The following is a 25050-nucleotide window of genomic DNA, read 5'->3' as shown; positions in this document are numbered from 1 at the left end:
ATCTGAGCTTGATGTACTATTGCTGCAATTTTTATGTATATTTGAAGTTATTTCACAGAAAAGGAACAAAATAAAAATACTTTCCATGACCATTCATTCGAAAAATAGAAACTGATTGCACCATTTTTCTATTTTCTGTTAGGAGCAATGAAAAAATACTGGTAACTCAGTTAACCTTACTTATTATTAGTAGTAAGATTATGCCCCTAGTTTATAGAGCTAATAAGTTGTGCCATTGATTCTTTCCAAGTGCATTATTTTTATGATCAACTTAATGGGTAATTAAATTTTATCAGTGTCTTCCTTCAGATATCGTTGATACTTACAGAGTAATAGGATGTTTATTAGTTTATTCACTGGATGGACTTGATTAGTAGTTTTGGGCATCAATTCCCATATCTCACCTTTATCCAAGAAACTTAGCTAAACCATAATAGCAAAAAACCCACAAAAACCATAAAACTTTTATTGTTCATGCTTAAAAACATTTTGTTATTGGATTTATAATTCATGAGAGGATTTAAGGGGAATAAATTTGCCACCACTAGTTTAAAATATAAGTATAAAATTATCAAATATGTTATTGGTATTGCAATGTAGAAAAAAGATAATACATATCTTAGTATGTGCATTGGAAATAATGCCAATGATGGCCACAGAGACTGAGAAAAGAGTACAGACTAGATAATCCTTGGAAGGCAGGAGAAATGGGCTTTTGGGGCACATTTTCTGTGCCTAAGGATAGTACTAAAATGCTAAACAGTTAAAGATAGATAATATAAAGGAGGTGGGAATAGGAAATACCATGTTACAATTGCAGTATATGGGAATTTAGGAAGAGGGAGGACTTGGACATTATTGTAAATGACCTATAGCCTGATCATGTGTGGGTTCTGTGGTGGTGAGCCACCAGCTTAGGTAAAATGGGATTTTAATGGGAGACATATGTGATAGCAGAATATATATGAAAAGCAAAAAGAGGAGCAAATAGGAATCAGATGGAATTAAAAGGATAATGGAGGAGGTTTTAATGGAGCATAAGAAAATGGAAGATCAAACAAAAGTAGGTATGTTTGAAAAAGAAGAAAAGTAGATAGAGACTAGTCGTTACTGTGGGAGGAGTGCATAGAATCACTAAATTGAACTACCACCAACAAGCATTTATTGAGGACTTATTATGTGCCAGGTACTAGTTAGTCTAAGTGTTTAATTTATGCCTCACTACTATTCTGTGAGCATATATTTTACATATGAGGAATCTGAGACATGAATGGTTAGCTAATTTGTGGAGCTGAGGTTCAAATACAATCATTCTATTGATGACAATACTACATAGAAAGCACAGGATTCCACCATGATTTGGCAGGTTTGGTAGACGTAAAGGCAGCTTAAGTTGCTCCTTATGCTAAACTCATCTATCTGGAGTTATTCATTAAGCTGATATAATTTACAGTATTATCTGCAGAGAATGACCTTATCACACCAGTCCAAAAGAAACTACTAATATAATTAAACTGTTGGCAACATAATGTAAGATTTAAGAAAAACCACATACAACTGAAATTAATGTTGTTTCTGATCAATTAATGAGGTGATAATGAAACAGAAACTAGTCAGCCTGGCTGATTGTAGATCAGTACCTAAAATTTGTTTTTGCAATTCACATCTTTTGAGATAAATTTAATTACATTTATAGCACATGCATATTTAATATAATCTTTTTGTGACAGATTAACAGGTCATCATTATTATGTATAATTCTTCTTGATGTTTTTGTTATTATATATTTGGGAGAAAAATAAAAGATTGTTTCCAAGGAGATAGTGATAAAGAAGAAACTTAGGAAAAATGGTTGTCTCCTTTTGTTTTCAGAGAACATGCATCTCATTTCCCTCTGAAAGGGTATTAGAGGTACATAACTATATTTTGGAATAATAAATTATCTTAGCAAATAGAAGAGCAGGATTAAGAATACCTGTGCTTTTTATATTATATTAAGATATAAGACAGTTCTAGTTCATATTAAAATGTTAAGAATCATTAATTATCATCACAGAATAAAAAAATGTTTGTGTCAATTTTATCGTATTTTACCTGAGAAACAAATGGTGGAGCAAGTAACTTAGCAAAGACTTTAAATCTAAACAATAAGAAAATTATAAGCTTCTTATTCTCAACCTCGTATAGAATTAAAAATATATATATTTGTGTTTCACATATCTAGCAGCAGTTTATGTAGCAGTCAGTGAACTATAATAATGTTAAACAGTGGCAATATCCCAATTTAATTAACTGCATTTTGTTACTGGGGAATGTGGATATACCGCATATATTTGATATACTATTTAATAATCATTTTTTTGTTGTTGTCAGTAGTTAGAGATAAGATCCAAAAAGAAACAATAAACATCTTTATCTCTAGGAAAATCTTTTCTTTCAAGGTATAAATATGCAGTGTGTCTACTGAATATAAGTACTATATCTTAGTATTTAGATTACGTTACTTTTGCTTTTGACACCTGGACTTACGGGAAATGCTCTGAGGAGAATTGCAAGATAATTGCTTCTATAACTTACATCATTTGCATGGTTCTTTAATTTCCTTATATCTGAAATAGGAGGAGCGGTTTGGGTCAGAGTATATTATTTCTAGGGTCCTTTCCAGCCTAATAGTCAAATGAGAAAATTGCAGGTTTTTTCCCACTTTTTGTGCTGAGTGATTATTTTTAAGATACACTGTGAAAGCCTATTAAAGGGGCAGGAACTAGTTATTCCCTTCTGAGAATTAGTTATAGTTTAATTAACAAACCTTTTCCCCCTTCACATTATTTTCAGAAATAGAAGCAAGATATATGATCAAAGTCTTTTTTAAATAGTGAATACCTTGATTTTTATCTTAGATTTAATTCTGCACAATGCTTATCTTCTTAACATTTGATGACAAAAAAGAATTTAAAATTTGAGTATGACAAAAAGGACAACTTCTATGGTGAATCAGAAACACCTCTTGCTGCCTGAATCTTCCCAAATTCATATTATTTTTGGAAATGCTTTTTTGGCAAATATTTTGTTTTCTAAGTTTTACATTCCTCATCTTGAAAAAAACGTTTTGCAGGTGCCTATTGCAGTAGAAGCTGTAATATTTTAATTGTCATGAGGTATCGCTGGGGAAGTGCTTTTTTTGTTTTTAATGGTAAAGGATGTAAGTAATCTCTCTCAAATGTCAAATTAATTTAGGGTGTGCACTTTCTCTTCCCCTTATGATTACGTAGATAGGAAAATTGAATGTTCCAAACAACTCATGGAAAATGTTCCACATCAACATTATTTGTACCACAAATGCAGTTAAATGCTTTTAATGGAATGCAAAGTTATAGGTAGATTATTAAATGTGAGGAAATGATTTTTGAAATGAGGAAGAAATCGTATCTTTGAAGTGTCGTTTTAAGCATCATAAATAATAGTATTATGAATAATTTTCAATAAAACCCATCTCTTTGGTTAAGCTGGGGGAAAGTTGTTAGAAAATAGAGCATGTTGAGATGAATTTCATGAATTCTACCTATTACTGCCTTGTTCTGATTAATTAAAACATATAATAGCAATACTTTAAATAAAATATAATCTTTAAACCTTTACAGGATGTTGAGACACATGATGTCCTGATACTAAAGGTTGCCGTATACACATCTTTTTGAAGTTTACATTTTTTAAACTTAAAACATTAAAATTTAATAGCAAATATCAATACAAATTCAGAACTTTAAACTTACATATATATACATTTTTAAAATTATATTTCTAAGGCCTGTCTGCAAAAATGGTTGAGAAACAATGACATCTCAGCATCAGTGAGCATTTCTAGAACCCAGATGTTGGTCTCTAAGTACCACACCCCCCACCTGAGGGATCAGTGGTCTCTGACTCCATATCAGAGGCAGGGAGAGAGCACCTTGCATCTGAGAGCTGGGAACCCAAGTCAGATCAGTGTCGAAAGATACCAGGTCTTGTTTGGAGGACTGACAACTGCCCAGGTGGCTCTCCTCCAAGGATGGCTTCCCGTGAGAAATGCTTCCTGTTGCCCACGCTCCTTGGTGTGGTGCTGTCATTGGTCTCCACCTTAGACCCAAGGCTTGCATGGACTCCAGCTGCCTCTGTGGGGACTTAACTGGCACTGGGAGCCTGTGGGGTAGATGCCGACCACCCCTCGTGGGTCCTGCCCCCGCTCCTCCCTCACCCCCCTGCACTGGCCCCCACCTGCCTCAATCCAGTTGTGCTGCTCTGGTGAATCCCAGGAGCCTGTGATGGATTCAGTTGGCCCGAGTCCACAGCGTCTACAATCAGTTGGCACTTAGGGATGGGATTATGGGATTGGCCCGTGGTTGTCTCAGCCTGGACCTGTGTGTGCTGAACAGCTGAGGGCGATGCTAGGCTTGGAAACAGTGCCGGGTGTGACTGGCTGTGACTTAACCAGGCGCTGGCTCAGCACAGATGATGTCCCGTGGCACAGGGGCCTGGCGGATGGTCTCGCTTGAAAGAGTGGTTTTTAGGGAGGAAAAAATGAGAGCAAAGACTGGAGCCCTTTCCCGAACTCGGGAGCTGGTGCACCAGGCTATGTCCGTGGGTGCGTCCAGGGAAAGGACTTTGATCTGGGGACCCCTGTGCCCCTCACCCCCACCCATTGCAGGAACCCTAGTCTCTCAAAGGCCGGTCTCTGGCTTCTTCCTGGGAGGGAGGTGGTCTGACTGAGGCCCCTGCTACTGCCGCTTCTTTATCGCCCTGTAGGCCTGCACAGTCCGCTCTCCTCTGCCACGACCCGCTGTCGGGCCATGGAGGTGGATGGAGGCCGGGACACACCGCCAGGGCTCAAAAGCATCGCCAGCATCAGTGATTTCTTGCCAGGCTGGCCCGTGCTCACGCTCTTCCTGGGCTTGGCGGTCAGCTCAGGGGACTGCAGGCGCCCTCACCAAACTTCACGGTGTCTCCGAGCAGCTCCTGCTCCAGCCTCTCCGCTGCCTTTCCCTCTTTCCTTCCGTACTTTATCGTGCCGCCGCTTCTGGAACACTTTCTTACCCTCCGACTTCTTGGGAGCCACCTGCGCCTCGGGCTGCTGGTCGGCCTGGTTTTTGCAGAGGAACAGCACGTGCTGGGCCTCCTGCTCCATGCGCTGGATGTAGGCCCCGTGGGACTCCCACTTCTGCTTGAACTTGGAGACCGCGTTGTCTGGATCCACTCCCCTTGCCTCCTCCAACGTCTTTCTGAAGGCCGCCTAGGCCTCTTTCTTCCTCTTCTTGTTACTGGCGGGGTTTTTTATTTCCTGGCGGCTCCTCATAATCTCCCGGAGACGGAAAGGGATTTCCTGTTCATCCTGGTTCTTGGGCTTGCAATTCACTTTCTGCTTTTCTTGGCTGCGCAGCCTGGGCCAGGGCGCCCACTGCTTCCCCAGTAGCTGCTGCCGCCGCCCCTGCGGCCACTCTGGGGCCCTAGGCCCCCCTATCTGCGGGGGGTGGGGTGGGGGCGCTGCTCGGAGCCTGGCTCCTGCCATCTGCACGCACCGGGGTCCGGGGAGAAGCCACTTCTTTACATTTTTTAAAAGCAGGCAGGACCTCCATTGGGCAAATTTTCTTTATTTCCCTTTATCCATGAGTTTATAAATGATAAGCATTGTGGTTACAAAAGTTTACTGTGCCTGTAGTGAGGAAAACGCTTTGGAGACATGGAAGACTGTATGTGGCAAGACTAGTCTATTGTAGTAGTCCTGGTGAGCTGATGGCAGGTTGGGCTTAAGGCTGTAGTGGTGATGATGGAGAGTTGGGCTTTTGAAAGCCTCTCCAGTCATCCATTACTCCTAAGTCGATTTCCTATGATTTGATACAATTTCTTTTTTTTTTTTTTTTTCAAATTTTTATTAAGGTATTATATGTGTACATATCTTATCATTGCCCCCCACCCCCACCCCACTCCCATATATGCCCTCAACCCCCAATGTTTTGCATCCGTTGGTTACTCTTATATACATGCATATAAGTCCTTCAGTTGATCTCTTATTTCCCCCACCTCTCCCTAACCTTACCACTGTAATTTGACAGTCTGTTTGATGCTTTACTGCCTCTGTAACTATCTTTTTGTTCATCAGTTTATAATGTTTTTCATTATCCCCAAATGAGTGGGATCATGTGGTATTTTTCTTTCATTGACTGGCTTATTTCACTTAGCATAATGTTCTCTAATTCCATCCAAGTGCCTACAAATGGTAGTAATTCCTTCTTTTTTACGGCAGCATAGTATTCCATTGTGTAGATGTACCATAGATTTCTGATCCAGTCATCTGCTGATGGGCATTTAGGCTGTTTCCAAATCTTAGCTATTGTAAATTGTGCTGCTATGAACATAGGGGTGCATATATCCTTTCTGATTGGTGTTTCTGGTTTCTTAGGATATATTCCTAGGAGTGGGATTACTGGGTCAAATGGGAGTTCCATTTTCAGTTTTTTGAGGAAACTCCATACTGTTCTCCACAGTGGCTGCACCAGTCTGCATTCCCACCAGCAGTGCACGAGGGTTCCTTTTTCTCCGCATCCTCGCCAACACTTGTCGTTTGTTGATTTGTTGATGATAGCCATTCTGACAGGTGTGAGATGGTATCGCATTGTTGTTTTGATTTGCATCTCTCGGATAATTAGTGACTTTGAGCATGTTTTCATGTGTCTCTTGGCCTTCCTTCTGTCTTCTTTCGAAAAGCTTCTATTTAGGTCCGTTGCCCATTTTTTTATTGGATCATTTATCTTCCTTTTATTAAGTTGTATAAGCTGCCTGTAGATGTTGGAAATTAAACCTTTATCAGTGATACCATTTGCAAATATGTTCTCCCATACAGTGGGGTTTCTTGTTGTTTTGTTGATGGTTTCTTTTGCTGTGCAAAAGCTTTTTATTTTGATGTAGTCCCATTTGTTTATTTTCTGTTTGGCTTCCATTACCCTAGGGGCAGTATCACTGAAAAAGTTCTTTTGGCATATGTCTGAGATTTTGCTGCCTGTGGATTCCTCTAGTATTTTTATGGTTTCCCGTCTTATATTTAAGTCCTGTACCCATTTTGAGTTTATTTTTGTGTATGGTGTAAGTTGGTGATCTAGTTTCATTTTTTTGCATGTATCTGTCCAATTTTCCCAGCACCATTTATTAAAGAGACTGTCTTGACTCCATTGTATGCTCATGCCTCCTTTGTCAAATATTAAATGCGCATATTGGTTTGGGTCGATATCTGGATTCTCTATTCTGTTCCATTGATCTATATGTCTGTTCTTGTGCCAGTACCAGGCTGTTTTGATGATAGTGGCTTTGTAATACAGCTTGAAATCTGGTATTGAGATCCCTCCTACTTTATTCTTCTTTCTCAGGATTGCTGTGGCTATTCGGGGTCTTTTTTTATTCCAGATGAATTTTTGGAGAGTTCTTTCTAGGTCTGTGAAATACGCCGTTGGTATTTTAATGGGGAGTGCATTGAATCTATAGATTGCTTTGGGTAGTATGGACATTTTAATGATGTTGATTCTACCAATCCATGAACATGGTATGTTCTTCCATCTGTTTACATCTTCCTCTATCTCTTTTTTCAGTGTCCTGTAGTTTTCCGCATATAGGTCTTTTACCTCCTTGGTTAGGTTTATTCCTAAGTATCTTAATTTTTTTGGTGCGATGGAAAATGGGATTGCTTTTTTAGTCTCTCTTTCTGTAAGTTCATTGTTGGTGTATAGAAATGCCATAGATTTCTTGGTGTTAATTTTGTATCCTGCTACATTGCCGAATTCATTTATTAAGTCTGTTAGTTTTTTGATGGAGTCTTTCGGGTTTTTTATGTACAATATCATGTGATCTGCAAATAAGGACAGCTTTACTTCTTCTTTTCCAATTTGGATGCCTTTTATTTCTTCTTCTTGTCTAATTGCAGTGGCTAATACTTCCAGTACTATGTCAAACAGGAGTGGTGAGAGTGGGCATCCCTGTCTTGTTCCTGTTCTTAGGGGAAATGGTTTTAGTTTTTGCCCATTGAGTATGATGTTAGCTGTGGGTTTATCATATATAGCTTTTATGATGTTGAGGTATGATCCTTCTATTCCCACCTTGTTGAGAGTTTTTATCAAGAAAGGGTGTTGGATTTTGTCAAATGCTTTTTCTGCATCAATTGATATGACTATGTGATTTTTATCTCTCAATTTGTTTATGTGATGTATCACATTTATTGATTTGCGGATATTGAACCATCCTTGCATTCCTGGGATAAATCCTACTTGGTCATGGTGTATGATCTTTCTGATGTACTGCTGGATCCTATTTGCTAGAATTTTATTGAGGATTTTGGCATCTACATTCATGAGGGATATTGGCCTGTAATTCTCCTTCATTGTGTTGTCTTTATCTGGTTTTTGTATTAGGGTGATGCTGGCTTCATAGAAGGAGCTGGGAAGTGTTCCTTCCTCTTGAATTTTTTGGAATAGTCTGAGGAGGATAGGTTTTAGTTCTTCCTTGAATGTTTGGTAGAACTCTCCTGTGAAGCCGTCTGGCCCCGGGCTTTTGTTTGCCGGAAGCTCTTTGATGACTGCTTCAATTTCTTCCATAGTTACTGGCATGTTGAGCTGTTTAGATTCTTCCTGATTGAGTTTTGGAAGGTTATATTTTTCTAGGAATATGTCCATTTCCTCCAGGTTGTCCAGTTTGTTGGAATAGAGTTGTTCGTAGTATTTTTTAACAATCCTTTGTATTTCGGCGGGATCTGTTGTTATTTCACCGCTTTCATTTCTGATCTTGTTTATTTGGGTCCTCTCCCTTTGCTTCTTGGTGAGCCTGGCTAGAGGTTCATCAATCTTGTTTATCCTTTCAAAGAACCAGCTCTTGGTTTTGTTGATCTTTTGTATTGTTTCTTTGGTCTCTATGTCGTTTATCTGTGCTCTGATCTTTATTATTTCCTTCCTTCTGCTTACACTGGGCTTTTCTTGTTGCTCTTTTTCTAACTCTTTGAGTTGTTGGGTTAGGTAATTTATTACCCCTGTTTCTTGTTTTTTGCAGTAGGCTTGTAGAGCTATGAACTTCCCTCTCAAGACTGCTTTCGCTGTGTCCCATAGATTTTGGATTGTAGTGTTTTCATTGTCATTTGTTGTCATGATGTTTTTTATTTCTTCTTTGATCTCTCTGGTAACCCAGACATGGTTTAATAGCATGCTGTTTAGTCTCCATGTGTTTGATTTCTTTGGGTTGTTTTTATTGTAGTTGATTTCCAGTTTTATGCCACTGTGGTCTGAGAAGATGCTTGATATGATTTCTATCTTCTTGAATTTGAAGAGACTTTGCCTATGTCCCAACATATGGTCTATCTTTGAAAATGACCCATGTGCGCTTGAGAAGAATGTATATTCTGTGGCTTTGGGGTGAAATGTTCTGAAGATGTCAATTAATTCCATCTGGTCTAGTGAGTCATTTAGGATTGATGTTTCTTTGCTGATGTTTTGTTTAGAGGATTTGTCCAATGGTGATAGTGGGGTATTAAAGTCTCCTACTATGATTGTATTGCTGTCAATGTCTCCCTTAATATCCTCCAGGAGTTTTTTTATGTATTTGGGTGCTCCTGTATTGGGTGCATATATGTTTACCAGAGTTATTTCTTCTTGTTGGATTGCTCCCTTTAGTATTATGAAATGGCCTTCCTTATCTCTTGTTATGTCCTTCAGTTTGAGATCTAATTTGTCAGAAATAAGTATTGCTACCCCAGCTTTTTTTTCAGTTCCATTTGCCTGGAAAACCTTTTTCCATCCCTTCACCCTCAGTCTGTGTGCGTCTTTTTTTCTGAGGTGGGTTTCTTGTAGACAGCAGATATATGGGTCGTGTTTTCTTATCCAATCTGTTACCCTATGTCTTTTGATTGGGGCATTTAATCCATTTACATTTAAAGTTATTATTGATAGGTACTTATTTGTCGCCATTCCTATTCTTTACCCCTGTGTTACTTCTTCGCTTCCTGTTTCTTTCTTTCTTTCTTTCTTTCTTTCTTTCTTTTTTTTTTTTTTTTTACAGTAGACCCTTTAGCATTTCTTGCATTGCTGGTTTGGTGGTAATAAATTCCCTTAGTCCTTTTTTGTCTGTGAAGCTCCTGATTTCACCTTCAATTTTGATTGACAGCCTTGCTGGGTACAGTATTCTTGGATTCAGCCCCTTCCTTTGCATGACTTTGTATATTTCATTCCATTCCCTTCTGGCCTGATGAGTTTCTGTTGAGAAATCAGTTGCTAGTCTGATGGGGGTTCCTTTGTATGTAACTTTCTGTCTCTCTCTTGCTGCTTTTAAGATTCTTACTTTGTCGTTGGTGTTTGCCAATTTAATTATAATGTGCCTTGGCGTCGGTCTTTTGGGGTTCATTTTGCTTGGGACTCTGTGAGCTTCTTGGATTTGTGTGGGTTTTTTCTTCCCTATATCTGGGAAATTTTCTGTCATTATTTCTTCAAAGAGGTTTTCTATTCCTTGCTCAGCTTCCTTTCCTTCTGGAACCCCTATTATGCGGATGTTGTTTTGTTTCGTGTTGTCCCAAAGTTCCCTTAGACTCTCCTCCTGCCTTTTAATTTTTTTTTCTAGAAGTTGCTTTTCTTGGGTATTTTTTTCCATCTTGTCTTCTAGCTCACTGATGCGGTCCTCTGCTTCTTCTAGTCTACTCTTGATGCTTTCTATTGAGTTCTTTACAGCAGCGATGTCATTTTTCATTTCTTCTTGGTTCTTCTTCATTTCCTCTTGGTTCTTGCTCATATTGTCGAATTTGTCTTCCATTCTTTTCAGCCACCTTATGACCATTTCTCTGAATTCTTTTTCTGGAAGGTTGCTTGCCTCCATTTCGTTTACTTCCTTTTCTGGTGATGCCTGCTTTTCTTTCATATGCGGGCTGCTTCTTTGTCTCCCCATGGTCTCTCTTCTCTGGGTGTCTGGTTATGTAGTTCTCTCTCTCCTGGGTTGATTTAAAGGCACAAAATACAGCACTACCAGGTACAACTCACAAGGCACTGAACAGGAATGTATTCACGATATTAATAACCTCCAATAAAGGTGACCACCAGAGAAAGGCAAATTAGGTGATAGGAGAGAAAGAAGAAGAGGAAAAAAGAAAGAAAGAAAGAAAAAAAGAAAAAAGGAGTGTGAAAATGAAATTGGGAAAAGGGAAAGTAAAGAGAAAAAAAAAAGTAAGAGAGACAAGAAAGTGACTAAGAGAGAAAGGGGAACAGACTATATATATTGGGGATAAAACTCCAATAGAACAATCACTAATCCCAGCAAATGCCAGCAACAAGTGCCTGGGGATTAATACAAACTACAACACCAACTAATATGGATTGAGGCAAGGGAAAGCTGAAGCACAAAACAAACAAAAAAATAAACAAAAGAAGAATAAGCAAAACAATCTCACAAAAACAGCATAAAAATTGGATATAATCTACATTCAAGCAAACAACAACAAAAGGACAGAGAGAAGGACAAGTTTATGGATAGCTCAGACAGCGAAGGGAGAGGTGTATGTGGACTTGGAGCAGGGGATTAGAGATTAGATATGTAAGTAGGGTGAAATTTTAACAAGGGGTAAACAGAAACAATAGGGAAAATCTAAAGCAGTAAAAGGGTAAGACAAACAGGACACTGAAAAGGGGGAGGTTAGGAAGAGAGTGATGGCCTAAAGGTAGAGTTGAGATAGAGTAAAACGATGCTAAAGGAAAGATAAAAAATAGAATGTAGAACCCTAATCCCAAAATAAAATGAAGAGAAAATAAAATGACACTTTAAAAAAAAAAAAAAAAAAAGATAAAATAGCAGTAGTAATAATACGGATTGAAAATAAAAATGTAATCATTAAAAAGGTAAAATCAAGTGATGAAAAAAAGAAAAAAAAGTTTCTTGATTAAAAGATGCAAAAAATGAAAATAAAAAAAAATAAAAAAATAAAATAAATAAAAGGTAAAAATAAAATGTGAAGTAGTGAAGGTCATTCACTTCCTCTGTTTTTCTGTTTGGCACGCCTGTTTCTCAGTCCAGACAGTATTGCAGTTCCCTGCGATCCACTGCTCTTCGGTGTTGTAAGCCAGTCCTGATTTTAAGCAGGCGGTGTGTCTTAATTTCTCGTATTCCTTTATTTTTGATTACGCAAGAGTCAATTTGTGATTCAGCCCCTGGGTGGCAGTGTTTCTGGATTGACTTCCGGGTCTATCTATGGCCTCTCTAGGCAGTGTTAGAGCCTTCTTTCCCTGTGGCACTCGCCACCGGCCTGTGGGCGTGGTCTGCCTCAGAGCTGACTCTCTGATGGTCACTCCCCGCTCCGATCCCCAGGTTCCAGAAAAACAACTTTCCCCTGCAGTCTCCCAGGGTGTCCCCAACTGGGTGATCCTATGTATTGGGCTTAGTAATCAGAAGCAAGGATTTGAAGAGGAAAAAGCCCAGTTGTGTGTACTCCGGGACTGCGAGTAAACCCAGGCACAAAGGGAGCGCACGGGCTGCGCGTAAGTCTGGACAGCCTGAAATTCTTAGGGTGTCCCTGCACTTCAGATCAAAATGGGTTGCTTTTTAGAGTGCCCTTCTCTTAGCAGCTCTGAGGACCTCTTTCCACAATCACAGATCACGCCAGCCCCTACAGCCACGGATTTTTCTAGGCACAGACTTCCCTGGTCCTCCAGCTCCCGCAAAACGCGCGTTCCTCTCTCCCGCCGGGACCAGAGACCTCACCTTATCCCAGGCGAAATCTGACCTTTCCGTGGTGGAGTGTAGAGCTCCTCTGAACCCGTGTGCTTGCGCCAGTTGGGGAGCGTTGTTCTGGGGCTCGCAGCTGTTCCTGGGGTGCCGCAGTTGTGGATTCTCAGGCTTCAGATAAGCTCCACTTTCCGGATCAAGATGGCGTAGACTCCGCGTCCAAGCCCGCAGCTCCGGGAGGGGACCCAGCCGCAGTTGGTGCTGCCAGGTCAGGGGAACCCCGTTCAGCAGTCCCCCACCTCCTTCTGGAATTCAGCTGTCTCCCAACCAGCCAACAAACACTCCTTGTGCGTCCCTCAGCTGTTCTTTCTTTCTGCTCCGGGACAAGGCTCGGAACACGTCTGTCTATTCCGCCGCCATTATTCCCTCTCCCTGATACAATTTCTTTATTTCCTCTCAACCCTTTCCACTGGTGCCCTCTGTATCGCTCTTGCTTTGTCATCAACAGAGAAGGGAGGTGGGATCGTTTTTCTCCTAGTGTCATTCTAGACCACTGTTCACCTTCCTCTTGCAAAACCCTCGTGCTGAAGTTCACACCATTGGTCTACATCACTACCTCGCCTTCCTCTTGGCAACCTTTAGGGTCCCTCCCCTGCATCTGAAGACTAGCAACCAGTTTTAGGTCTGTCTCTGACTCCATGCACAAGTCCTTATATTTTCTCTCCATCCACAGACCTCCACTCCTGTTTTCCTCCTTTATCCATCTTAGGTTCCCTGCATTCACTTACAAATAATCTTAACTTTCTCAACCCCTTTCATTCTTCCATCAAACCCAAACTCAGATGAACTCAGCCTCCCCATCTCTTTATGGCTCCATCACACAAAGTAGCTGAGCATTTGTGGAGAAGTCATATACCAGGGGTGGGTTTATATCATGACATGGGCATGATGTCCCACTGCAGCTGAGCCATCAGCATTGATTGTGTAGCAGTTTAGATGTAAAAATTCCTGAAACAGACTTGTGACCTTTTAGAATATACTTTTAGCAGCTAGATTGTAGAAGGTTATAGAAGGGGAAAGATATGTGGTAAGAATATAGGTATAGCACATTTGTTCTAGAACCTGTCAGAGAAAAGGAGAGAAATGGTTTGGTAGTTTCCGAGCATAGTGGTTCAGGTGTACATGCAGTGAAAATACGAGGTTCTGTCCATGCTTGAAACAGAGGGGAAGTAGTCAGTGTGAGAGAGAAGTCAAGGGAGGAGGATGGTCCATGCAAGAAAATAAGAGGACTGATGGCTTCAGTTTCAGGAAAGAGGAGGTCATCTGCCAACAGTGTGAGTCATTGGTAGGTGATAATTCATGTAAACTTGGTGTACTTTGACTCCTAGGTCAATTTAAATTAAAGACATAAAATATTTGTTACTTTCTAAACAGAGATGTTGTATCTTTTGATTTTTTTTTAACATAGAGTTTAAAATAACCTAAAAATTCTAGTGTTTTCATAGTGCTGGAACATTTCTACAATATTATCTGCCTTGAAAAGGTGTGAAATTTTACTTGAGCCCAGAATAATTTGTCATTTGTTACTTCACTCTTGGTCTATTTTTCTTTTTATTCTCACATTGAATTTTATTTATTTTGTTAGCTTTTATTGTTAAAGGAAAGATCTTGAAAACTTCCAACCCTGAATGGGTGTTTGAGCAAAACAAAATATCCCTTTCTAATATTGGAATATGACATATTCAAAATTAACTGTCTAAATATAGCTTAAATAAAAGGGCTTTGTAACCATAAAATCATAGAATTTTAGATATAGAAGAGGTTTTCATTCAGCATTGCTGGCTCAGGTTCCCCATTTTCAGATAAAAAAGAGGGTAGAGAAAGAGAGATGATCTGAAATAAATTGTAAAAATGGGTCCCATAGATGATATCAGTAAATCTATGACCAGACAAATTGAAATAAACATTTTTCTGTTAGCCAAAAGGAAAATTTGAAAGAATAGCAACTGTTTATTGTGTGCCTATTACTGAAAGGTCTAAAGTAGGTATTGATTGCATGCTACAATGAGAGAGGAAATTACCACTTATACTTATCCTCGCTTTAAAATTTTTATTTTATGTATGAATGTATATATGTATTTATTTCTTTTAATTCTCTACCAAGAATATTTTTTCCATTGATTTCTAGAGAGAGTGAAAGGGAGGGACACACACACACACACACACACACACACACACACACACACATCAATTGGCTGCCTCCCACATGTGTTCCTACAGGGGTTAGGGAACCTGAAGCCAAAGTACTAGTATGCGCCCTTGACCAGGAATCGAACTCTCAAGCTTTGATTGCAGGCTGACGCTCTAACCACTGAGACAAACTGGCCAGGGCTAAAATTTTTAAATATATAATATGGTATGTGGGCAGGGCAAAATTAAAAACATATAAATGGGTTTGCATTGATAAGCAAGTCTCCCTTTCCTCCCTTTCTCTCAGCCTCTCTGCTCCTCTTATATGTTAGTTCAGAGATAGTTGATGCCTTTAAAAACAAACATGCAGGTTTTTTTGTTTTTGTTTCTGTTTTTTTTTCCTAAGTGATAGCATGCTATAAACACTATTCTTCAGAATAGTTTCCTGCTAGTATGTATAGAGATGCCTCATTTTTAAAGAAGGGGCACTAAGTTCTTACATGCTACATTTATGTTTATATTCTGTGTATTTTAAGGGTATGTTGGCTAGGTATAAAATTGGGGGACAGCATTCTTTATTTTTAGTTTTGAGACCACATGGCTTGTGGTCTGTGATCATGTTGCTCTTGAGAAATTAGGTTGACCTGTGGTTTGTTTCTTGCTTGTGCATGAATTCTTATCTTTGTCTAAATACCCACATAATTTTTCTTTATTCTTAAAGTTCCATAAACATCATTCTATACCTTCAAGCTTTTATTTATTTTGAAAAGTTTTACATTTCATATCTTTGAATTTATATCCATTTTTAAAAGCCTTTTTGAATAAGACTTTTGCATTTTCTTTGGATCCTGTTTCTCCCTTCTCCATATCTATTGTCTTCTCTATAAATTTCTTTTATATTGTTGGTCTCTTCTGTTTTGTTTTATATTTCTCCATATGCTTGTCTTTTTAGTAACATTCTATTTTTGGTTGTTTCTTAACATGGCTTTTATCTTTATAATGTTATTTTTTTCTTCTTTTTTTTTTCCCTGGGTTCTACCAGCTTGATTTTCATTTCCTTCTGTTGTTGTATAATCTCTTCTTTGAACCTTTGTTTTTCTTCTTTGAGCTCTTTTTTTTAAAAGAGGGGTCACATTTCCTATGGTTGTCTTTGAGACTTCGTAGAATTATTTATCTGAACTCTTCCTGTGTTTCTTTGAGTAGTTCTTGTGTTATATGCTCTTAATTTACCATTTTCTCTTTATAAAAATATTTTTTGCAATTAGTATGCAAAGATCTAGTATTGGTTATTCTGATTATTGTTTATGTTGCATTAGGTAGATGGTTGGGTAACCTGCAGCTTTTCCTTGTTAAGCTTATTACCCGAATGCCCTCTCACTAAATATGTTATTTTCTTTGTCCTAGGTTTCATTTCCCATTTGCTTCTGGCATTGAAAAGATAGAGTGGCATGTTCTGTGTGAGAATAAGGAAATGCTACTTTACATCTATTGCTTCAGTCACTCTTGGGTGAAAAATTAGGTGTGAACAATATATGAGGCATAGTAACAAGAACTCTTCAGTTAATTTTGCCCCTACCTTTCTATGGTCATAAAATGTGGCTCAAAGAACCATTTTCTACCTCTAATATGGCTTTTACTTACATCTGGATTTCACACATTGAATGATAGATTCAATAGAATAATTGCATCTGCTGTTCAAAATTATGTTTTTTTGAGAAGTCTGTTTACTGCTTGAGGCCTGAGAAGGCATATGAAGGCTTCCAGCATGTTCTCTTTCCTCATTAAAATTTGCATATATGTTTCATAGTTTATGATTTGGAACTATAATAGTTTCCTTTCTTTAATTATATAGTGAAGTTGCAAAATTATACTCATTACCAGGTGTATAAAGAAATGTTTATTTTCTATCACATGTAATCTTCTCATAAGCCCTCTACCTGTAGTCGGGGGTAAGGGAGGAAAACTTGGCAATAAACAGGATCTTGGACTCTTGGTTTAAACAGTCTCAGGTGCCACAGTGCTTCAGGCTTCTTCCCCCTTCTTCCAGCTTCCACTAAGGTGTAGCCTCTGGGTGCAAGTAAAAGGGGCCTTTGGGGAGGTGGTCAGATTCCCCTCAAAACTATGGAGGTGAAGATAACTCAGACCCACACTGTCCTTACAAGGAGAATCTGGACTGGTGACTGCTGAGTAATGATTCATCCTGTTTGTCATTGAAGAGGCTTCTGCTACCACAGTCCTGGTTACTGTTTGCTTACAGTCATGGAGTCCCCTGTGTAATACATGGTCTTTATCCTGACTTAGACCTTTTCTAGTCATCCTACTAGACAGATAGGGACTTCTGGGTTCCTACCATGATATCTAGCCTCTCCCTCCCTCAATGGTGCACTATTGCTATGACACCAGACACCACATTAGGAATGCCATGAAACATAGTAATGGGCTTTACTAGAAGCCTATAGCCTTTCCTATATTGTTTTCTAAAAGAAATCCTCCAGCCTATATGTTTTTAGAGTACATACTTGTTACCTGTTGGAATATTTTCACCCATCTCTCTACACTGAACTGTCTGTTCCCAAGGTCCATGCAGAAGAGGAATAAGGAAGGACTTTGATCTCTGATATCTTCATCTTTCCTGCTATCTTTCCTTCATGTAATACACGGGCACCTGAAAAGGGCCTCTTTTAATTTTCACATTTCTATCTGGAAGGAACTTTCCTTGTGTCCTACCTGCCAAGTTAACATTTACATCTATCCATTCAATAGCAGAGGATGAAGGAAGAGAACTCAGTTTTTCAGGAAGGGAAGATATATCAAATGTAGTTCAAAATACAATTTTCAATTTTTAAAGAGGTAGATTTTCCTCCCTGTCTTTCAATTTTTAAAGTCATATTTGATGTATGATTTATATAAAATTTACTCTTTTTAATTGATGGTTTGATTGAGTTTTGACAAAAATATATCGCTGTATGATCACCACCAAAATCAAGATTTAGAACACTTACATCACCCCACAGTCTTCCCTCATAGTTCTTCTTACTAGTAGTCAAAGTTATTCTCCTTCCCTTAGTGTAATGCCTTTGAGATGATTATTGCTAATTACTTTTTCATTGTATAGATATACTTTATTTGTTATCCATTAATCAGTTTATTGGGCTTTTTTAATTTTAGTTTGTGGCTGATGTAACATTCTGATATATATTCTGCTATCATAAATGAACCTCTATGCATTCACATGTAGTTCTTTGTATGTATATATCTTTTCACTTTTCTGGAGTTTTCTGAAGTGGGTCTACTATTTTTCATTCTAATAATAAATGAAAATTCTAATTGTTCCACATCTTTATCAGCTCTTAGTATTTTATCACTCTTTTTCATTTTAGCCATTCTAATGGCTATGTAGTGCAATTTCATTACAGTTTTAATTTGCCTTTTCTTAACAATCAGTCAATGATGTGCTTTCATTTATTTTTCTCCTTTGGTGAAGTCTCTGACAAAATTTTTTGCCCATTATAAAAAATTTAATTGTTTTTCTTATTGAGTTATGAGTGAGAGTTACTTGTGTATTTTGGATATAAGTCCTTTATCAGAAATGTATTCTGCAGATATTTTCTCCCAATTTATGGCTTGATTTTCCTTTTCTTATGTGTCTTTCAAACAGAAATTTATAATTTTGATAAATTCCAGTTCATCTACTTTTTCTTGTTAGATTTTTATTTTTTGTGTCCTAAGAAATCTTTGCTTGGCCCTAGGTCATTCATAAAGATTTCTCTCATGTTTTCTTTCTGAAGTTTTAGGTTTTACATTTAATTTTAATAGTTTTGAATTTTTTTTGATGGTGTGGGGTTTACTTTTTTGACTATAGATGTTCAATTTGTTGACAATCTATATTTCCACATTTACTAACTTGGCACTTTTTGGGGAAAATCAACTAGTCATTTATGTGTGGGTTTCTGAACTCTTAGTTTTGTTCTATTAATAAATATGTCTATTCTTACATCAGTGTCTTGATTACTGTACCTTTGCTTGTTTTTCAAAATTTTTTAATATTCTATATATAAATTGGAATCAACTTATCAATTTCTACTGAAAAAACAAAGCCTGCTAGATTTTAAAAATTGTGATTACACTGACTATATAGATCAATTTAGGAGATAACATTTAATAATACTAAAACTCTTTTAATTTATGAACATTTTATATGCATATATATCCATTTTTAGGTCTTAGGTCGTCTTTAATTTATCACAAAAGTTCTTCTAATTTTTGAAAGAATAGCATTCCCTCCCCTATTTTTTTGTTTCTTACTTCTTAAATAGCTTTATTAAAATACTAGAGGCCTGGTGCATGAAAATTCATGCACTGGACGGGGGGCGGGGGGGAGGTTCCCTCAGCCCGGCCTGCCCCTCTCACAGTCCAGGAGCCCTCAGGTGGGGGAGGTGACCCGGAGATCAGGTGAAGGCAATGCCCCCATCACACCTCTCCTGCTGCCACTGCTGGCAGCGCAAGCCTCGGCCGTCCCTGGTTACCTGAGCCTTGGGTGGCCCTGGGCGGCTGGGCAGCCGCCATCCGAGGCTTGCCTGCGCCTCGGGCCAGCCCTGGGTGGCTGGGGGGCTGAGGGGACTGGGGGACTCTGGAGGCAGGCACGCAGAGTGGCTGGACCCGCCTGGGGGCAGGCCCAGCTGTGCCGCACGCCTGCCGCCCCAGCAGGGCTGAGGGCACTGGGCGCCGCCATCTTGTGGCTGTGGGTGCCGCCATCTTTGAGGGCGTGATGGTCAATTAGCATATTCCCTCCTTATTGGCTGTGGGTGCCGCCATCTTTGTGAGGGCATGACAGTCAATTAGCATATTCTCTCTTTATTAGATAGGATAATTCACATGCCTTACCATTTGTCCATTAAATTGTACAGTTCATTAGCTTGTAGTATATTCACAGAGTTGTGTAACCCTCACCACAGTCAATTTTAGAACATTTTTATAATGCCCAATAAGGCCCATTACCCATATTTGCCACCCTCAATCCCCCATCCATTTCCACCACTCTCCCCCACTTTCTGTCTCTATAGATTTTCTCTTCTGGACATTTCATACAAATGGAACCATATAACTGTGATCCTCTGTGACTGGCTTCTTTCAGTATTATGTTTTCAGGTTCATTTATGTTGTAGCATGTATCAACATTTCATTTCATTGCTAAATAATATTCTCTTGTATGGATATAGCACATTTTATTTGAACAGTCATAAAAATGTTTTATTTCAGGTTGTAGTAAATTTGTTCTTCCTCTAACATGATTTGAGTAGATTAGTTGTTTATTTCCCCCTTCATATGCCCTAAAGATGGCAATTGCAGTTTCATTCTGTTAACCCTTTGGATTTGAAATTAGTATCAAATACAGATTTTTAATAATTATTCAGAATTCTTTTTTTATAGGATCTAGCTTCTTTTTTTGACAAATAAAACTTTGTAATTGATTATTGAGCTTTTTTTTAAACCTTTTACATTTAGAAACCATTTGAAAGCAAATGTTTTCAGTTTTATAAGGTATTTTTAGCACTTACTGTTTATAACCTCTGTCTGTTGAGAGTTTCTTTTGGAAACCTTTCATTATAAGGAGATATTTAATTTGGGGAGAGGGCTAAATAGGATCATTTAAAATGTATTAGTGCTGCTTTAATCAAAACTACAAGTCTTTCTACTTCTCAGATCTTTATCATGTGTTTTAATAGTAATTAATGTATGAGTATGATTATCTGACCTTATTTTTGAAACTTACTTAAGGGTGGGGTAGTAAAAACATTAGAGACAGGGGAAGGAAGAAAATATTTAGGAACTACCATGACAGGTATATTGGTAGAGACTTTCATATGTTAACTTACTTAATTTTTATAGTTGGACAGATATTTTTACTATATTATAGTTTGGAAACTAAAGCTCAGGCTGGTTATACTCCAGCTTTAGTAAACAACTCTAACCTAGTAAAACATCTATCAAGTGAGACTCAAGTGTACAGCATAGTGGTTAGACACTCATATACTTTACAAAGTGGTCCCTCCCATATTTCAAGTACCCACCTGGCACCATACATAGTTATTAATACAAAATAATATTGAATATGAACTGTAATTCAAGAATAAAATTAAAAAGTATATCAAGTGAGACTCAGGTCAGTCTCATTCCAAAGCCATTGTTTTTTTGTGTTTTTTTGTTTTGTTTGTTTCTCCCCCCACCGCCAACCCCAGTTACTAAATGGTACTGTATATACAGGGAGACCACTAAATCTGAAAACACAAGTGAGTGGATAATACAGTAGTGGGCAAAAGTAGGTTTACAGTTGTGAGTACATGAAAGTTTATTCTTGTATTATTATTTATTAACTACTAGAGGCCCGGTGCACGAAATTCCCAAGGCCTGGCCAGCAATCAGGGCCTATCAGGGCCATCTCGCCCAGTCCTGATCAGGGCTGGGCTGGTTGGGGCCTGCCAGCTGCCAGCTGGGGCCTGCCAGATCGGGCAGGAGGGACGGGGAGAGGGACTGCGGGAGGTTTGCCGGCCGGGGGTTTGCCAGCTGAGGGGAGGAACTGAGGGAGGTTGGCTGGCTGTGGGAGGTTGGCTGTGGGAGCGCACTGAGCATCTGCCCCCTGGTGGTCAGTTTGTGTCATAGCAACTGGTCAACTGGTCGTTTTGGTCATTCAGACGTAACGGTTGCTTAGGCTTTTATATATAGAGATTGTATTTTTTTCCATATGAACAACTGTAAACCTATTTTTGCCTACCCCATATATGTCCTATTGATATTTCATTACATAGTCAGTAGCATATCTTTGTTTCTATACTTTATGACCACATTATAGAGAAAATATACAAATATAAGTACTTATTCAAACAAATACAGTATAAAGTCTGTGTTTTCTTTAATCAGTGAGTGTCTTTCAAGAGAATTAAGTGAGTGTGGGAATTTTTAGGCATCATATATCTTGGCTCTGCTAAAGGTTTATTTTGAAACTTCAACAAACTTAAATATCTATTTGTTAGGTTGTTTACTGTAGACTTAAAATAATAATGTTATTTTTTTTAAATCTCATTTTTAGCTCATTAAAGAGTTAGGGAATGAGTGAGTAAAAAGGAAGAAATAACTAAGAGTACTTTTATTTTTAAACTAGCTTTTATTTATTTTTCTTTCAGTTGCTTTTATGTTATTTATTTGAAAGTTAAAATTTTTCTCTTAAGAATATCTGTTTTAGCCCTGACCGGTTTGGCTCAGTGGATAGAGCGTCGGCCTGCGGACTGAAGGGTCTCGGGTTCGATTCCGGTCAAGGGCATGTACCTTGGCTGCAGGCACATCCCCGGTAGAAGGTGTGCAGGAGGCAGCTGATCAATGTTTCTCTCTCATTGATGTTTCTAACTCTCTATCCTTCTCCCTTCCTCTCTATAAAAAAATCAATTAAAAAATATATTAAAAAAGAAAAAGAATATCTGTTTTAAAAGATTATGGGTTTTTTTGTATCTTCATGACTGATAACTTGACGATCAGCAAGAATATGACAGAACTTACAAAGTTCAAAGTGGACTTTTAATTCTCAGTACCAAAGAATTTTACCTAATTAAAGCTTCTGTTTAATTAAGATAACAATACATAGTCCTTCATTAAAATTAACACAGAAAAGTTCTTTCTTGGTCCTTGGAGAGGATATTATATGCAGGCCCTGTTGTGTGGGTTGCAAAATGTCACTGGAATTTATATGCATTACTTGTCTAATTGCAGTAAATGTAGCATGTCCGGATAGGTTTAGAGTTAGAAGGCTGTTTGTTACTTACTGGAAATTACTTGAAACCTCAGTACCCAAAGGCAGCTGTGCTCAGGCCCTTCACCTCTCCCCAGAGATGCCTGAGAAGACGCTGTTGGACCCTGTCTTTCATGGTGCGAGCAGTAAATATGACAGGTTGTTTGGGAGCCATCTGTTTAAAATGGCTGCTGCTTTGCATGTAGCAATGAACTTGAGATCAGTTTTCTGTCTTTCTTCCTGGTAACAGTCTTATTTGGTGTCACAACAGGTGGAAGTTGATGGGTCGAAACTAAATGTGACCAGCACGTGGAACCTGGCTTCACCCTTATTGTCTGTCAACGTTGATGGCACTCAGAGGACGATACAGGTAAGTGTTCTGATGATTTACCTAAAGGACTGCATTAAGTCAGAGATCCTTCTCAGGGTCTGTGTGGTTAATACTTACAGACATGCTAGGGAAAAGCTGCATTTTATCTATCGTGTACATTTTATGGTTGGAAACAGTTTTTCTTATTTTAGAGAATCTTGAGTTAATTCTTATTCAGAGAAAACACTGCTTTCTTTTTTCAAACAACTCAGGAAGGTTAGTGTATTATATTTTGTTATAGATAACGCATTCTGCATGCTCTTCTAAAAATATTAGATTAGTAGTTTTCTTTGCCATTGTGGATTTTCAGTTGTAAAAGATGACTGATTTTATTACCTTCCTTTTCTGTGTAATTGAAATGGGTAGTATCAGATCATCAGAAATATGAGCTATTCATGTTGACTTGCCATAGCATGTTGATACCTTTTTAAAATTGAGTAATCTTAATTTGTTAACCTTTCTTTTACTCCCAGTATAAAATTTATTGCATTGAGGAGATGCTTTGAAAACCAGGGTTGATTAAATGTTCTTTGTATTCTGTGACCTCCATTTTAAAGTAGGAAGCTGTGAAAAGAGATTCTGCCAAAATTCCTTCAGCTCACCTCATAGTTGAGGTTTAGGGTTCCAAGAAAAAAAAACACAAAACAATAGAATTGTGGCTGTCACATGCAAGTAAAAATCATAAGCCCTCCATAGCATTAAATTCTTAATCTTTTTTTTTATGAAAGTATTTTGACATATTCTTAACTTGATTTTATACAGGAAATGTATTTTTAAAACCTAAAGAAATAAAGAGAATCACAGGTAGAGACTGCTCTATACCAGGCTCATATGTTCCCTCTATCTCTATTAGAAACTGTGCAGCAGAGGATTCCAGAACCCCTGCTAAATAGTTGATGACTAAACTAATTTCCAAGCCAGGTTCAACCTGTATGGTTCGAAGGAACAGTAAATTCTCAGTAATGAGCCCCATATTTAAAATTTGGTTTTATGACCTGTCCCAGTATATTTTCTCTCATATTCTAAATATGATGTTAAATGCTTTGGACCCTTGAAAAAAATCGCTGCATAATTTTGTATCACTTAGATCTAGTTAGCGTGTCTTCTGAATGCATGGTTTTGTTATGCTTGTTTATGGTCCATAGAATATGCTCTGCACTGAAGGTTCTGTGGCTCAGGCCTCCATGTGAGTTGGCTGGGGGACAGAGTCTGACCTCTCTGTAGTGAGTAGAGAGACACACAACGTTCTCTTGTCCAGATCTTTGTATCATGATATTTTCAGCATCCGTCTCAAAACTATGTGGATATGTGTCTTAATGTCACTTTTACAAGTAGAGCTTCCAGCTAAATTAACACTGGATGTGTATTTACAATAATCCCCAGAAGTATTTTCTGGACCAGAGGAATATGGTTCAGTAAATTCATTTTTATTCTTGTTTTTGTTTAAGAAAAAAGTTAATGTGAAATAAATAACGCTTCAAGGCAGACCTCTTGACTTTTTGGAGAGGTCGTTGCTTCTAGCTCAGTGCTCTCTCATTGGAAGGAAATAAACTGGGGGAAATGAATGCTATACTGAAAAAAAGAAAGTCATGTACCTAAAAAGTCAAGTAAGGAAAATTGTTCCTTATCAGAACAGGTAAATTTTATTTACTTTCTGTGGGCATTAGTGTTGACTCTTTTTATCTCCCCAAAAATAACAAGGCCCCTATGAAATTACTAACAATTATCATCAGAATAATAACACATAGTACCTATTGTGTATCAGGTTCAGTTCTAAGCACAGTACTATATTAACTCTTTTCATCTTCACAAAAATTACATGAAGTAGGTACTATTATTTATACTTTTTCATTAAGTGAAGTAACTGAGGCTCAGAGAAAGTCAAGTGACTTGTTCAAGGACCCACAGGTAATGAGGATAGAGCCAGGATTTACCATAAATCCAAGCAGTCTTACTGAGGACCTGTGCTCTTAAACATTACCCTGTGCTGAGGCAAGCTAAA

At 38.3% G+C, this 25050-nt stretch overlaps 1 protein-coding gene and 1 pseudogene across 3 annotated transcripts in view; one reads left to right on the top strand and one right to left on the bottom strand.

Moving 5' to 3' along the window:
- The window catches only part of PCCA (propionyl-CoA carboxylase subunit alpha), a 402018-nt gene that overhangs the window by 293546 nt on the left and 83422 nt on the right, over nucleotides 1–25050 (top strand). For both annotated transcript variants that reach the window (XM_080662438.1, XM_080662437.1), the window contains exon 20: nucleotides 22950–23048. In XM_080662438.1, coding sequence (XP_080518564.1) covers nucleotides 22950–23048 — 99 coding nt within the window. The remainder of the gene's footprint in view (nucleotides 1–22949; nucleotides 23049–25050) is intronic.
- Nucleotides 4701–5545, bottom strand: LOC308244790 (coiled-coil domain-containing protein 137-like; annotated as a pseudogene). The gene has a single exon. The product of its transcript is annotated as a coiled-coil domain-containing protein 137-like (transcript).

This window comes from Plecotus auritus, assembly GCF_963455305.1.
Source record: "Plecotus auritus genome assembly, chromosome: 3".
NCBI lineage: Eukaryota > Metazoa > Chordata > Mammalia > Chiroptera > Vespertilionidae > Plecotus > Plecotus auritus.
This window is presented reverse-complemented; position numbering and strand designations above follow the sequence as displayed.